Genomic DNA, 16,297 nt, shown 5'->3' on the forward strand with positions numbered 1-16,297 from the left:
TTTTTTTTTTCAAAAAAAGGGTTTCAAAATGCACAGGACAACTGCATGTATCACTTTGCTCTTATTTAAAGAATTGTTTTGTTATATCTTTCAGCATGTGAAGCAAGGGTGAAAATCTGAAGCCATCATAATTCAATATTTCAAACCTAGTTTGGTCACTCTGCAGAATTCACAATGGCATCTTTCAGCAAGATTTCCAATTTGCTTTGCTACCATTGGACAAGAAAAAGCACGGATATAGACAGCTCATAGAGAAAATTGCTGGTTTATACACAACTGTAACGCGACAGATTCTTGAACAGGGTTTTGTATAGTAAACTGTAGTTGAGGCTTTAATATAAATTACAGAAAAAAAAAACTGATTTGAAGACTGTAAAGCATTTAGGTACCGCTGGAATTTGAAGTATGTGCATCAGTAAGGCTTAAGACGAACAATATTATGTGAAGGGGTATGCAAGTCATCTAGACCCTAGGGATTAATATCCCTACCCCATGATGCATAGTTGATGTTTTTAATTAAAAAATCATGGTTTGTATATCTTGAACTCAGTGTATTTTGTATGTCTGCAGGAGTTGTTTAAGCCATTATTATTTTTCCATCCAGTAGCCACTCCAGCTCGAAATCAAATGCATCAATCATTCAATACTGCTTGTGCATGCAAACAATATTGTGGCAGTGGAACCAATGGATGTCAATAATCAGCTAACCCATCAACAATTTACTAAGCAACCATTGCTTGCATTAACATTAAAAAACAGTATATACTGTATTTACAAAAATAAGAAATTTATATGAATATGTTATAAATCATTATCTATAGCTTTCTTATAAGAATAACAACTAAAGCATTCACAGAGGATTCCTGCAAGACACCTATACGATTCCTTTAGGAAATCTATAGGATAATAAAGATAATACTTATAGGATTCCTATATAATTCCTATAAGACACCCTTACGAATCCTATGGAAACCATATAGGATTCTTATACGATATCTATAGGGACCCTGTATTATTCATATAAGACTTCTATAAGATTCCGAAATCTGTAAAATTCCTATAAAATATCTATAAGATTCCTAAAAATATCTACAGGATTCCTATATAATTCATATAAGACTCCTACAAGATTTCTATAAGGTATCTATAACCTTCCTATATCATTCATATAAAATTCCAATAAGATATCTATAAGATTCCTATAGATTTCATATAAGAAACCAATAGGATTCCTATGAGATACCTATATAATTCATATAAGATTCTATAAGGTTCCTTTAGAAAATCTATAAGATTCCTTTAGGCATTCTATAGGATTCCTATAGGATAACTATAAGATTCCTATTTGTTTCATTTAAAAATCTTGCAGTTTTCCTATAAGATTTCATTAAGAATCTTATAGGAAAAATATTAAAATTCCTATAGGATACTTATACGACTCCTATATGATTCCTATAGGATTCCCAAAGGATATCTATTGAAATAATCCTATAGGATCCTATAGATGTGACGAAAAATCTATAAGATTCCTATAGGATTTTCTCTTATAGGATCCTATAGGACATTTTTGTAACGGAGATGGATGAAAATAACACTTTTTATGGTGAAATGAAGAAATGATCCAATTTGGTGACGATTTACAGTAGGTGTGGATATAAGGACCATTTAAAGATTTTTTGTCGACAGTTGATTAAATTATTTAAATGCAATTTGCGTTTTATAAAGTGCTCACACCAGTTACAGCTAGGTTAAACCAGGGAGTTGTTATAGTGACTGGTTAAAATTTATGGATTCAAACTTCCAGAGGCAGATACAATGCTGCTCTGAGCTTATCCAATGGAATGATCTCGAACTATTAAGATGTGCTAATCCTATTCGGTACCTATTGTTCGCTATTGTTCTTGTCTAATTGCCCCTGCTGCGTCCCAGTTCTTTGTACCCTAATGCGCGGTACCGACAGTCAAAACGAAAAGGATGAAAATATCCCCACCAACGTCAGAAAATTTCTCTTAGACTTCAAACCAGTCGTTTTTTTTTAAAAACTATTTTTGTTTTTTTCACAAATATACAGCAATTTAAAACATAACGACTGCTTTAAAAGCACTTTACATATGCTTTAGAGGCGTTTCCTGTCTAACTCCATAGTGAGATTTAACTAAGCAAGCAATTATAAGTCATTTTTTTTGGTAAGTATGTGTACTGCCATTGTGCCAAATTACTTACTTTTCTAGACTGTATATTATCAAAAACCACAATTGCTCGTCATTCCTGTTTTGATGTATTAAAAGATTGATATTTAACTTACAAATGCCCTAAGTCTCTTAAGCGAGCAACTGTGGCTATCAGAGATATTCGCCCATTACTGAACCTATATTTTGCGTCGGACTCGCGCAAAATCCGCTGATCGTCGGTAAACCCGGAAGTAAACATAGGCATAGCTATATGTCGTCATTCTTAACTGCATACTGAGACTGGCGGCGTACATTTTTATTGTTAAAACGTCAATAATTTAATTAATATTTTATGATTATTATTATTATTAAGCCTAAGCCTTATCTTAGTGGGCCTGCTCAAGTAAGGTTGTTTTATTTGTCACCTGTATTCTTTTTATTTATTTTTTGTTGTGATAGCAATTTAGTGATGATGCATACAGTTGAAATTGAGCCCAATCAACCTCTATATGTTTTTAACTTATATAAATCACCTACGGCTAAATTTGTATTTTTTTTTCTTTTTAAGGTTCAAGTCAGAAAATGAAGACCAGTGAATTTGCTAAGGAAGCTGAAAATGGGCGGAGATGAAAGAGTGAGAGATTGACTCTACAGCTCATCATTTTTACTCCATTGCGCTGCTTTCTCGTCACCTTCTCAATCAAAATAAGATTAGATGTAATTTATAATAAATTGTAATGATTTTCAACCTTTAAAAACATAATCGAAACCCAGGCCGTCATATGTTTTATCATTTCCACTGCATTGTTATGCTCTCTTGCTTGATCCAAATTAACATTTCTTTCATTTTTTTGTTAGTTATTTAATTCACTTGTGAAACCAGTACTGCGTCACTGAAAGTGCTATTAATAAAAAGACAGAATTATAAATAAATATAACTGGTTTAGAAAATATAATTTATAATTGGATTGTTATTGCAATTAGATACAATGTAACGGTAATTAGATAAGATGTGAGAGGTAATTTTATTTAAAAAAACCAAACAGGACACATCCAATGAATATTTTAGAATAACTGTCATTTTATATTGTTAATAAATGTATTAAATTGTAACTCTTTTCCATGCATTTTATTCATGTTTGGTGTTCTAAAAGGTGTATTGCAGGGATGGGCATAAAAATAGGACGAAGGGCCACAGTATATTTTTTTATTTAACACAGAGGGTTGTACCCAATTTTTCTTTTAGAACTAGAGGTACATACATGGTGTACCGCAAGCATTTATGTTTTTCCCCTGTTAATTGTTACATCATAAATTCAATAAATAACAATAAAATAGCGTAGAGGAGAGGAGTACAATACTACAGCAACATAAACTACCACCTCCCTGCATAAAAACACCATCCCACATACTGCACTGTCACAAATATGTTTAACAGTGAACACAGGCATAAAGCGCCTAATATAATTTTATTTTTTAAATACTTTGGATACATGATTATCAGTCCTAGCGAGTTTTATCTGCCGACTGTATTACGATAACCACAGCGAGGTGCGCAACTCTAGACTAAACGGAAAAAGCATTCGCAACAAACGTCCGTGCTAGGTCGCCTGACCCGGAGCCTCCTAACAGCAGGGCCTACTAGGCAATATAGGGCTGCTACCTGATCATGACTGACAGGCGTACACGTTTACGTTCACCGTCTTTGTACAAGGCCCGACGGAATCCATGTCAAACTGTAGATTTGCTGTTTGATTAGTGTTTTAAAATAGAATATAGACCGTTCGCCATCGAGCATTTTGCAAAATATTAAATAATCGTCGCGATGTAGGCCTAGGCCTAGTCCACATTTAATTGTTTCTGTATAACTTTAGGTGGTGTAATTTAACTGTTCCCTGGAAATCATGGTATGACACGACGTCGATCATAACGAGAACACGATAACGAGCATGCGCAAAGCAATTGTAATTAGTTGCAAATTGTTTATCAGTTGATTATGATAAGAACAGCGGTACCGCGGGTTATAACCTTTGATTTTCGGTTCGAGAGGTTTCCATGTAATTTCACTGTTCACTGTTCCCTGATCCAACTGATAACAGAGATACACTAGCCTGGTTCACGTCGATACCCGTCTTGAAACATGATACGATAATCCCCTAATTGCGCTCGATGCCAAGTTAGAGCCAGATAAACAGTCAGCCAGTTTCAGGCCGTCGACGTCACACGGTCGAAACATCTACTGTATTTTACGAACCTCTAGTACCAAGTGGTATTCGTTCAAAAAAAAATTGTAAACAACTGTAGAGAAGATGTAGATTCTCTAGGCCCTGGCCCTAGCTACATTTACCTTCGATAAAAAACGAATTATTTTAATCGCTAACTAGCATTCTTCCATTAAAAAAAATATTGTGTTAATTTTCATTAAAACGTATGTATACTTTATGGACCTAGCTTTCTGTCCTGTTTTGTAGTTTTTAGATCGCTCAATTGTGTTGCTTACATGCACTTCGCGAAAATCTAGCTTCGCGGTGTCAAATAAGTTGCTAACTTCCACACACTTTTTTATTTCGACATCGTAAACATGTGCGCTCATTTTAACGACTGGCGTTGGTGGTAGTTCGTTGAAATTGAATTAATAGCGACTATTATAGCAGAAATAGAAAAGATTGAATTGTCAATAAATAAATTCAACAAATCTGATTTTATTATTAAGAAAAATATACATTATCACTTTGAAAAACGTACGCAATCGGACTTTTTAACGTTATTACTTGGTCGATGATGCAAAGGGCAAAGGTCATTGGTAATATCGACTATTCGTAAAAACGGACGTTTGCTGGGTGTTTACCCAAAATATTACAAATAATTTCTGAAAACCAGACTAATGAGACTACTTCGATGCTGTTGTTGCCAGCCAGAAGATGATAATGGTGGTACAATACAACAAAGCTGGCTTAGATGCCTACGTTACGTAATCATGTCCTTGTAATCCGAGCCGACTTTACCGTTAAGCAAGTTAATTTACAGTTATTCTAGTAAAGTTAAGTCACTTAACTTAAGTGACTTAATTCCTTTAACTAGCTATAATTGAGTTCACGTCAAACTTTTAACTAGTTAAGTGGATGTATATCTAGATAAAAGTTCGATGTGAACCAAGCTACTGAAGCAATTGCACTAACCAGGCGAGTGTCTAAATGGCTTATGTTTCGATCTCGGTTTCGACGATTTGACTTTAAGCTTGAATTAATTGTTATGTGATGCACTCGAAAGTGAGGAAGCTGCTACGTGAGGGGTAAAATTTTGGTGTTAAAGAACAAAGGCGAAGTCACATATTGTAAAATTAAACTTTTTATAATTATTTATTTCAGTGGTTGTATTTGATGTTACTGCTGTTAAAGTGCTCATCAAATGGTAAGTTATGCCAGTTCAACAAGTGAATTGAGTATAAGTCATTGGCTTAAATAATTATTGAAGCTGAGTAATCAATACCAGATTTAGCAACTGCGTGTTGTCTTTCACTAATCAATAATAATGGCTTATACGTATTTGTCTTTCAGAAGCATATAATCAATTGGTGTCAATATCTGACCAGGTGGTTAAAGAGGGGGATGCTAGAGTAGTATTATCATGTGACTATTCAAAAGTTAATTCTACACTAAATATCATCAGATGGGATGAAGTAAATAATGCGGGAGCCACTCTTATACCTGGTATTGTAAGTGATAAAATGATGGTCAATGGTAGGTATAGCTTAGAAACACAACCTGGGAAGGCTAACCTTGTTGTCTCAAAGCCAGGAAGAAATGATTCCGGAAGGTTTTTTCAATGTCAGATCCGAATAGCAAATGGAGATTATATACATTCACCGTATCCTGCCAATATCACTGTATATTGTAAGTATGGCAAACTAAATCTCATATTGCATATTTTGAAATTTTAGGTTTTTTGTAAATATATTCTTTTACCAAATTGTACTTTAAACTCTTCACCTGACACCTCAACATAACTATTTTGTAGACTTAGATGAGCCCGTCGCAACTGCTTCAGCAAGTATTGTGAATGAGGGTAAATCAGTGAACTTGACCTGTAGTAAACTGGATGGTGACCCGGTCCCTAATAGTATCTCATGGTATAAGGATGGACAAGCACTTAACGTCACCGACACTTCTATATTTACTACAAGTGAAGATGAACTTGAAATTCACATTAAATTCGCAACTTCAGCTGATGGTGGTCTTTATACATGTAAAGCTGAAAGTGATCAATTCAATAGAGAAGATGGCAAAACCAGTGCTCCATTTAACCTGACAGTAAATAAATACTGTAAGTATCTTTTAAACCATAAAATCAGTTTTCCTGCGATATTATCTTCGTTTGATTAGTCACTAGTACATTCTCATTAAAAAAAAAAGTTTAGGTGTGTGATTTCTATGTACATAACAATACTATTTGAAGTTGGGTAGGGTATAAATAAGTATCTGGTAGAATGGTATGGATTGAATGTATGGGTCGTGCGCGTACGAGCAGCAATGACCAGAGATACTCCCCAAGGAGCAGAGAAAGTTGCACAATGTGGGAGTCTACGAACTCAGTATCCATCCAGTGACCAGGAAAACATTGATTCCAGCGCCTTGTATAACAATCTACGGATTGTGATATTTGTTCTAAAGAAAATATAGATCAACGGTTCTACTGAAAAAAAAAACAATTACAAATAGCCAGGGGTACACATGGTGACCACTTCTTCCTACTAGATTATTTGATATTTATTACCAAGAAATACATCGAAATACAATTAAAACATAGCAGTGTGACCGAAGCATCTTCATGTAAGGAGTTACCGTGGCCCAAGGTCATACGTGTTGTGCGTTTTTTGACGCTCCTGATAATTGGTTAGTATACCACTGTTCCAAAAACGTAAGGACATATTGTAGACCGTGACAAGATCGTCGGAAGCCTGTATAATATAATAAAGTTCATTGTTCCCCCTTTTAATGATATAGTTGATTAAAGAATCCCAACTAAGATCTGCTTAAATAATAATTAATAAACTGTTTACTTAAATAAACAAACTCAGAGTTATTTCTGCAGATCTAGACAAGCCTGTCATCACTGCCTCAGAAAAAATTGTATATGAAGGTGATTCAGTGACGTTGACGTGCAGTACACCTGATGGTAACCCGGATCCTAATAGTATCACATGGTATAAAAATGGACAAGCACTTAACTCTACAAACACCACGAAAATTACTAAACTTGAGGATACAATTAAAATACACATTAAAGCCGCAACTGTAGATAATGGTGGCCGATATACATGTAAAACTGAAAGTGATAAATTCAAGGGAGAAAATGGAAAAACCAGTGCTCCGTTTGACTTGAGGATAATTGAATTCTGTACGTATTTTTTATGTGATCATTTTGTTTACTATATAATGTTTTATTCCATTTTCATTTTTTATTTTTAGGGGATATAGTCAGGGGATATTTGTTAGTTATTTGGTTGATCTTGAGGCCTTTTTATATCAAGAACTTGATAGTCTTCCATGTAGACTTTATATCATTTTTATTTAGGAAAAAGAAAAGAATATTAAAATGATCACTTTGGCATCTTTGATTTTAGAATTTAATTTATTGTGAAATTGTTTGTACTTATTGTCAGTTTGGGTAGACAGACAGTGAAGGAAGTTTTTTCATTATGCATAACAGAGCTAAGAAGACCATCTGGCATTCAAAATTTAGGTTAACGTGGCTAGGGATACGGTACCGTATTTCATCTTCCGTTTGCTAAAGTTACGGTAAATTGCATCACGCAATAAAATTCTGCATTTATGTAGTTCCGCCACCTGTGACGTTATTGATTATGAAGACTTGTGGAATCGTTCGCTATTGTTTTACCATGGAGAAAAAAAATCTTCATGGTTTTCCTACCGTATCCCATGTCGCCGTCGTAGACAATTACTTTAAACATCAATTGTAAACAATGTTTTCCCTGATAACATTGCAATGGATAGTATAAAAAAATAAATAAATAAACTTTGTTGTCCTCTGGGCTAACAACCGCTAACGATAGGAGGCTGTACTTACACTGATCTTTTGCCCAAAAATGTGCCAAATCTGACCGTTATGCTACCTGGTTTCCAGTGCGTTCATCGAGTCATCTTTGTCATGAGGAAATCTTAACCAATACAGAAATATTAAATTTAAAACCAACAGATATCAAAACTTATCCATTCCATTTCTAATTAAGTGCTTAAACCCACAGTAGAATTTAATAATTGAGAGATACGGATGTGTATTTATTAGCTCAGATTTTAGTATTTGTCATTTTTACATTTTAACTAGTCTACATTTTATATTTTATCTTTTTACGGATCCTAATTTTACCTTTTAAATTGTATGTACATTATATTATATTTTAGCCATATGTCATTTTATTGTTATTTTAATTGTTTTAATCCAAAATTGTGTAGGCCTATGCATTGTTATAATTTAAACCTTGTTTGTAACTTTATGTGTTTTATATTTTAATATTCAAAAATCATAAAACTGTAAATGTCACGCAATTCAGCTATGTACCGCTGCTGCCCTGTTTAAATAAATGAATAAAATGAAATGAAAATAAATACTGAATACTGAATTACCGATTAAGAAAGGAGAGACCACGATCGGTTAACATTTCTTAGGAACATGAACATGCTTGAATAATTTCATTCATTTATGTTTTATTTCAAACACAACATCAAGGTAAAAATACAATCAGAACAATCGAGAAATATAAAAATATACAATTCATGATAAGGTAAAAGACATTTAAAAAGGAATGCATTCACAGTAGGCCTAAATATATCTTTGAGATTATATTATATCGTAGTTTAATTACTATCAAAGCCATTATTATTATTGTTATTATTATTATTATTATTATTATTATTATTATACAACAATACACTGGGCCTCTCTTTCATTATTGCCATCATCATTTTTACACTATATTGCAACTATCATTCCTTACTAAATTACTAAACCATCATGCACTTTGTGGCAAAGCTAAATTGTAGTACAGGTTTCAAGCAAATATATAGGGGCCTACGGAATAACATCCAGCAAAAATCACGAAAGAAACACGATGACACAACAAAAATCTCACATTAAAAATATTTTACATCAAAAATACACAAAAGCAGCACAATCACAGAACCAAAGCATCTAAAAAACATGAGAGTCAGAACAAGAGAAACAACATAAAAAAGCACAAAGTCAAAAAGACAAATCAAGGACAAATAGTTTTGCACTAAATGTTCAAAATAACACGATGGAGCTTGGTATTGCATTACTTGAATTTAGATATCTGCCCCATAAGTAGAAAGGATGTGGCTGAAATATATAAAACGTTACATAAACAATGTTTTGTATATAAAGTTTTACTAATAGAATCAAACTGGCATTTTTCATATTATGGAGACGTTTTTCCCTTCATCGAACTTTCAAGGGGTAGGGTGTAATGAGGCTCCGCCCTCAATTGTTAAAAATGCGTGCGTTTTCTGTATGAACAGATTGAAGAAAAATCGTTAGAATTTAGCCTACTTTATATATATAGGCAAAGGCTTAGGCCTATATAATTAAAATTCATACCACCACTAGACGAACGTAACAATTCAAATATGGGAATATAACCTAAGGAAATCTTACAGTATTTGTAAAGAAAGCTGGTGCAAGTCGGTATACTCCGACTGAAACAATATTTTCAGATTTGGGTTGGGATAAATTGTCACACTGGAAGGAAAAAAATTGTTTATAAGCGTTGTGTACTAAATTATAATAAAAATAATAATAAATAGTAATAGTAACAATGGTTTTGGCAATAATGGTGGTAATAAATAATAATAATTTTTTATTCTTACGGAATGCAAAGAAATGTTTATGAAGTAGGAAACCGCTCTGATATTTTTCTACTACGTAGTAATTTATCATTTATATTATTTGTGTATATATATTTAATACCTTTCTAGGATGTATTGCATAGCGTGCCATACGAATTTTAATTTTGTAATTAACCTAAGATCATTTTTGTTTCTTTTTATCAATTGAATAGACATTAGCCTTAAATTTAAATCAGAAATTTGTATTGCAACGTGCATTGCTGATAGTTATCCAAAGCCATCTTATGTAATGATATTTCAAGATGGAAATAAAATGGAGACAGGAGAACTTAGTGCATCTGTGGAAATTAATGAGCATATTTGTAAATCAAACATCACATGCTTTGCAGAGAATGGAGAAGTTAATGCAACTGAAAAATTGAAGTCCTGTAACCCAGGTAACTTAACCTAATTAAAACATATCATTTTAGGGGGGTTTAATAGTACGTGTTGATTCTAAGAATGTACGCGACGGACGTATAAGATGTGACGACTTCAATATACCTACACTTTTTGATCTGTAAATGAAGAATTAGACATTTCAATTACAGTAGCGTGTAACTACTATACACAAACAATTGCTAATGAAATTTGAAGTACTGTAGTAAAAAAAAGCATAAACATGTGGGTGAGTATAGAAACGGGCCATACCATTTATTTAAAATAGGGGTGTTTTTGGACAGGTCTATTTCAAAAATTCAAATTTAGGCACAAGCTTTATTAGTAACTATTGTAGCACTTGAATTTATTGTTCTCGAAAATATATGTTTGCATTAATGAAAAAGATACAAACCACCGGCCTACACTGCTTGTTCTCCAAAATTATAACAGAATTGGAAAAATTACATTTGAGTGCAAGTTTAAAAGTTCTAATTACGGCCACCTTTAGATGTGGTAGACATAAAAATTGAAACCTCGGTCCCAACCATGGGGTTCCGTAGTCTAATCCTCTATTATCTCTAAAATTCTCTCCCTGGGCCTCTCTATTTCGAATTCCTGGTATAAAATGTGCTCTCCTGTGTATTATAAGAGAAAAAAATGATTCATATTTACAATCATATTATATTAAATTAATTTTGTATAGTCCTTGACAAAATTTTTCCGGAAGGCCTCTGGGGAAAATGTGCGAAGCAATCGAAAGCTAAAACGATGATCTCTAATTTTGATTGTGTATAGAGATTTGGCTTAATACACAATAACGACATATAACTCCCGTTTGAGACGCGAATTAGTACTACAATTTGTAGTGTAAGAAGATTATTTTATAGAGCTTTTCTAAGAAAGTTACACATCCGAACATTCCAATTATTATTATTATTATAAACATTTATAAAATATGTTGTGACGTCATTTTATGACGTGATCATTAACAATGACACAGTTGTGATTCATGATACTACGTCACGCTATTCACTTAAAATAAAAGCGAATGATCAATTAAGCGTACGTTACGTATCACAAAGTGTACCATTTTTAATGGAAGTGTTCTTACTCTAAGAAATTATAAAGTGTTCACATGTTTTGCATGGGTATTTCCATGTCCATTTCTGCTACACTACATGTTCTGTCACAAAATAATGTTCTTTTGCCCTCCTTGACGTGGTAAGGTACTGTATGCTCAGTACTTTCCTGAATACAATTCTGGCAAGTGATCAAGCCAGGTGATTCTCCTCCGAATCACTTGCGAGACAAGTATTTAGAACGTCAAGTAGGGCAAAACATCATTCCTACTAAATCTCCTGACACAAACCCAAACGGGTCAAATTGTTTTACTATGTATGTTGTTATATAGATGCTTATTCGTGGAATAAACAATTGATTTAATAAATAATTTCAAATATATTTTTTACTTTAGGGGTTTCAAACTCACAACCCACAACTCAAAAAACACTTATTGTAGTAGTTATTGTCACAGCAGTTACAGCAATTACACTGGGCTTTGTTCCAACTTGTCTAATATGCCGCTACATACATGTAAGTATGATTATTCATCTGTAAGACTTGGAACTACCAAAAACAATGGCAATTATTATAGCAGTACCATTTAATAAACAAAACGTATTAACACACCTACAATACAGTGGTATGTTTCACTATGTAGAAAAGGCAAGAAAGAAGAAATCGTCTCCAGTTGGCAAACATACATCAGTACCAAGGAATGGCATATAAGCGTACAAGTGGAAAATATGAAATACCTAATGTAGATACTTCTTACTGTGATGTTGACGCCATTTACGAACAATCTCTACATTTGTAAATTTTAACTGGTGTTTTAATTTACTCTGTTGGTCAGAATGATTTTTATTTTTTTACTTAATGATATTTTTTACAAATAGGCCTAATTAATAATAGTAAATAATAAATAAGATTTGTATAGCGCTCATATCTATTTTAAAGAAATGATTTGAGAAAAATGACAGCGGAAAAAGTAAAAAAAATCGGACAAGTAAGCCAGCAAATATCTTACAAACTAAGCAGCAGTAGGAAGACGCGCATTTTTAGCGCCTTGATCGCTACTGCAGTGGATATGTGCGCTTTATAAATCTTATAATTATTATTACCGCTCCGTTTACCAAAATCTGTAGCCGCACTGAGGGCTATCTGGTTCATGACTCACAGGAGCTCAAGTATCTGCCTACCTGTAAACAAAAATATTGAGATCAGATAGTCCATGTTTTAGGACAATATTTCGAATTGCGTAAATTTAAAATGTGAACCACTGAGGGCCAAGAATTGAACCTTGGAAACTGAAAAGTCAAATGTGTACAAAACGGGTTCCACTGCATTATCAACACAAACATGCTGGGCCGTTTATCAACATACAGACAACACCAATCCAGTGAAAGACTTTCAACACCAATATAAAATGTTTAAGACGAATCAAAAGAGCGTAATACATACATACTGTACTTCCATAAATTGCAGCACTTATAGTTAATTTTAGCTAGCTAAACAGATACTATGTTTACTTTTCGTTTGTTTTAATATTGTAGTTTAATTTCCCTATTTTTACTTTGTTTTTCATTGATGGTTCTGGACGCACCTTCCATTAAGAAGTGTGACACTGATGAAGAAGTGTAGATTTCATTAGTTTTTACTTATTATTAATATTATATAGCGCTATTTCATGAAGATCAGAGCGCTCAAAGCGTGGACTAGCCCATACAGTAACTTTTTTTCTCCCTAAGGGTCTTTTCGTATCTGAGCTTCCCGGTTAACTGGCACCAGCCAGATACTCCCGTCAGGGTAACTTTCTACTAGTCTAGAAAGATGTACTAGGTTCTTCAAAGTGTACATGAGCCAACTATGTGCACTGGGGCTACTGGTTATAGTCTTTATTCGATAAGAAAAGAACCATAGGCGAGCGTGCGTTCGAAGCAGCGTCGACATTATGACTGCAGGCTGCGGTGCCCCTGCCTTAACCACTAGTCTTTTCGACTCTTGGATGTACTCTTGGTATAAAAAACAGCACTTAAATTTAGAAGTTATGCACAAAAATTGCCTTTGTACACGGGTTGCAGAACACCATTGCTGACTTTAAGTAACGCTTATTAGAAAATGTTTGTAGGCACACTGATTAGGATCAAGTATGTTGCTTATAGCAATATGGTGAGCAAACCTGCAGGGCATCAATCTCTCAAATAACTTGTCAAGAAATTTCATTTTAAATTTCCAGTAAAGCATTATTTTTAATACGTCACATGTTAAATTAAAACAATACGATACGATTTAGATGAAAAATCTTTACTAAAATTCTCTTCATCAATGAAAATATAATGCTTGAATCAAAATTAATAAATTATATAAAAAAAAAGCCCAATAATGTAAACAATAATAATAGTAGAAGCGGCTGGCGCATCGGTTGTGGCTTCGGCTATCTACATTGAGGTCAGGGGTTCGGAACTCACACTGTGCAAATCGCTTGTGTCCTTGGGTAAGGCACTTTATCTAAGGTTGTCTATCTCCACCCAGGAGTACAAGTGGGTACCTACACAAAATGCGCTGATTACTAGCTGCAACATTACGGAATTCTCCCAAAGGAGCTGAGTATCTGTTTGATCCAATGAACCGCGGTAGTAATGTGAAGCGTTTAGAGGCTCTCCGCATGAAGTGCTATATTATTATTATTATTATTATTATTATTATTATTATTATTATTATTATTATTATTATTATTATTATTATTATTATTATTATTATTATTATTATTATTATTAATATAAGCATTATTATTAACATTGCCATTTCAATTATAATTATTAATAATTGCCACTATTGTTGTCAACCCCAACAACTACATTACAGTCATTAGGTGTCATTTATTGTCAAAGGGCAAGCCATATGAAATACATTAAGAAACCCTAGATTTAAAAAAAAAAGTACATTAAAAACAATAACAATGCGTCGTCAAACAATGAGTGCACCGTCATCCAGATGATGGCCATAACGATACACATACAGTACAGTAGTTATCATCAATATCTTCAAGCGCATTGTTATCATTATCATGATAAATCACTTTTTTCGTTATCACTAATCATTATTTTTTTTTTTGGTAACACATTAAACCTGCTTCGTCCTTTCGATGGGGAATCGCTTTAAATTAATTTCTAATTATTTATTTATTTTACTAAAATTTGTACAGTTGGAGTGTTTTGTATTTAATGTACTCCATTTTTATGATGATGATGATGAAGATGTGGCTAGATAGAAGTTATCTTCGGTAAAAGAAGACACCAGCTAGTCCGGCGGCCCACGAGACTATTTCGCGGGACCATCCCATAATATGTATGTAGAATAGTTGAAAGGTTACACTATTTCCACAGTCATATATAAAATGTTGATAAGTCTAATATCAGTAGCGCCTCTAACTCTCATACTTCATACTTTTTTGAATATATATACTATACTTATAGCTATTTTTTAAATGCACGATTTGCGTAATATTAAGCGTATTAGGCCCAGTACAGAGATCTATGACATTTTAATTACTTTTAAATATACTGCACTATGACCCTACTGAATAATATGTATGTGTGTAGGATGAGTCAGAAACAGATAATTTTCTTGGAAGACAGTAAAGAGCAATTTAGACGCATTACGCACACACCAGCAACACGCCAGTCGCCACAGCAAATTTTCAGTGTGAACCATGCTGAAGAAGCCCATTTTAAAAAGGAGCTGCCACTTTTAATGTAGTTAGGTTGTGTTAGATATTTCCATTGTAAATAAATGTCAAAGAAACAGAAATAAAGTCAGATGATTATGATAGCGTATCGGAGTCGATGTTATTTTATTAATTTTGAGCATTGATACATTCTCTCCCGATTATAATTTTGGTCAACGGGATTGCGAACAGGTCATTCCGTTTGTAAAAGAAGCCTTTGGATGAAGTTAACTAGAGTTAAACTCAGGCTATATAAAGTGATCAGAGGCTAAATCAATGTTAATATAACTAAGATTAGAAATTCGTTTTACGTAGTCTATGCTGACGACACACAATTGTACGTTATAGTTACGACCCAAAAGCGTCTGGTGATAGGGTAGCTGCGCAATATCACTTAACAAATTGTATCGTTGTGGTGAGATTGTGGATGCTGGAAAATAAGTTATAGCTTAATGAAACGAAGATTGAATTCTTTCTAATCTCATCTCAAAGACAACCGAGTTTCATTCAATGATTTAGTTTTCAAATTGGCAAATCTAAAATCGCGCTCCAATGTACAGTCCTTCAAAAACTTCAAAATCGTGCTGCAAGACTTTTTTCGGTGTTGTTATGTATTTCCGGTATTGTTATTGTGTACTTGCTATCTCTATTAATTTATTCTTATTGTACTTACTTATATCTTTGTAAACATGGGTTTTAATGTACAGCAGTTTGATCTTTGAAAATTTCATTGAATATTTTAATTCGTAGTTGCCACTTTTATTGATTGTTTTTTAATTGTACAGAAGTTTGATCTTTTTTTGTAAAGGCGCTATATAAATCCTTTTTGATAATAAATAATATCCACAGTATGTTATGTTTAGTAGAACAAAATAAAATCTGAATAAGGCCAAACCGATCCAAATGTACGAAATTGAGGTTTAGCATTTTACTTTTTTATAAATTTGTTTTACTACAACAAAAAATATTTTTTAATAAGTTAAAAGGCTGGAATAGGCCTATCTTGCTGGACAGTGTTATGTGATATTTTTGCTCTT

General features: G+C 33.3%; 1 protein-coding gene across 1 annotated transcript in view; it reads left to right on the forward strand.

The window, feature by feature from the left end:
• Positions 1 to 12,380, forward strand: part of LOC117118542 (hemicentin-1-like) — a 23,750-nt gene extending 11,370 nt beyond the window's left edge. Inside the window, exons 2-8 of the mRNA XM_033263161.1 lie at positions 5,540 to 5,582; positions 5,729 to 6,064; positions 6,189 to 6,494; positions 7,263 to 7,568; positions 10,267 to 10,491; positions 11,949 to 12,067; positions 12,195 to 12,380. Of these exons, the coding sequence (XP_033119052.1) occupies positions 5,540 to 5,582; positions 5,729 to 6,064; positions 6,189 to 6,494; positions 7,263 to 7,568; positions 10,267 to 10,491; positions 11,949 to 12,067; positions 12,195 to 12,350 (1,491 nt within the window). The 3' untranslated portion in view covers positions 12,351 to 12,380. The remainder of the gene's footprint in view (positions 1 to 5,539; positions 5,583 to 5,728; positions 6,065 to 6,188; positions 6,495 to 7,262; positions 7,569 to 10,266; positions 10,492 to 11,948; positions 12,068 to 12,194) is intronic.
• Positions 12,381 to 16,297: the final 3,917 nt, after the last annotated feature.

Source organism: Anneissia japonica, unplaced genomic scaffold (assembly GCF_011630105.1).
Source record: "Anneissia japonica isolate Jap-2015-1 unplaced genomic scaffold, ASM1163010v1 scaffold287869_len1821871_cov162, whole genome shotgun sequence".
Lineage (NCBI taxonomy): Eukaryota > Metazoa > Echinodermata > Crinoidea > Comatulida > Comatulidae > Anneissia > Anneissia japonica.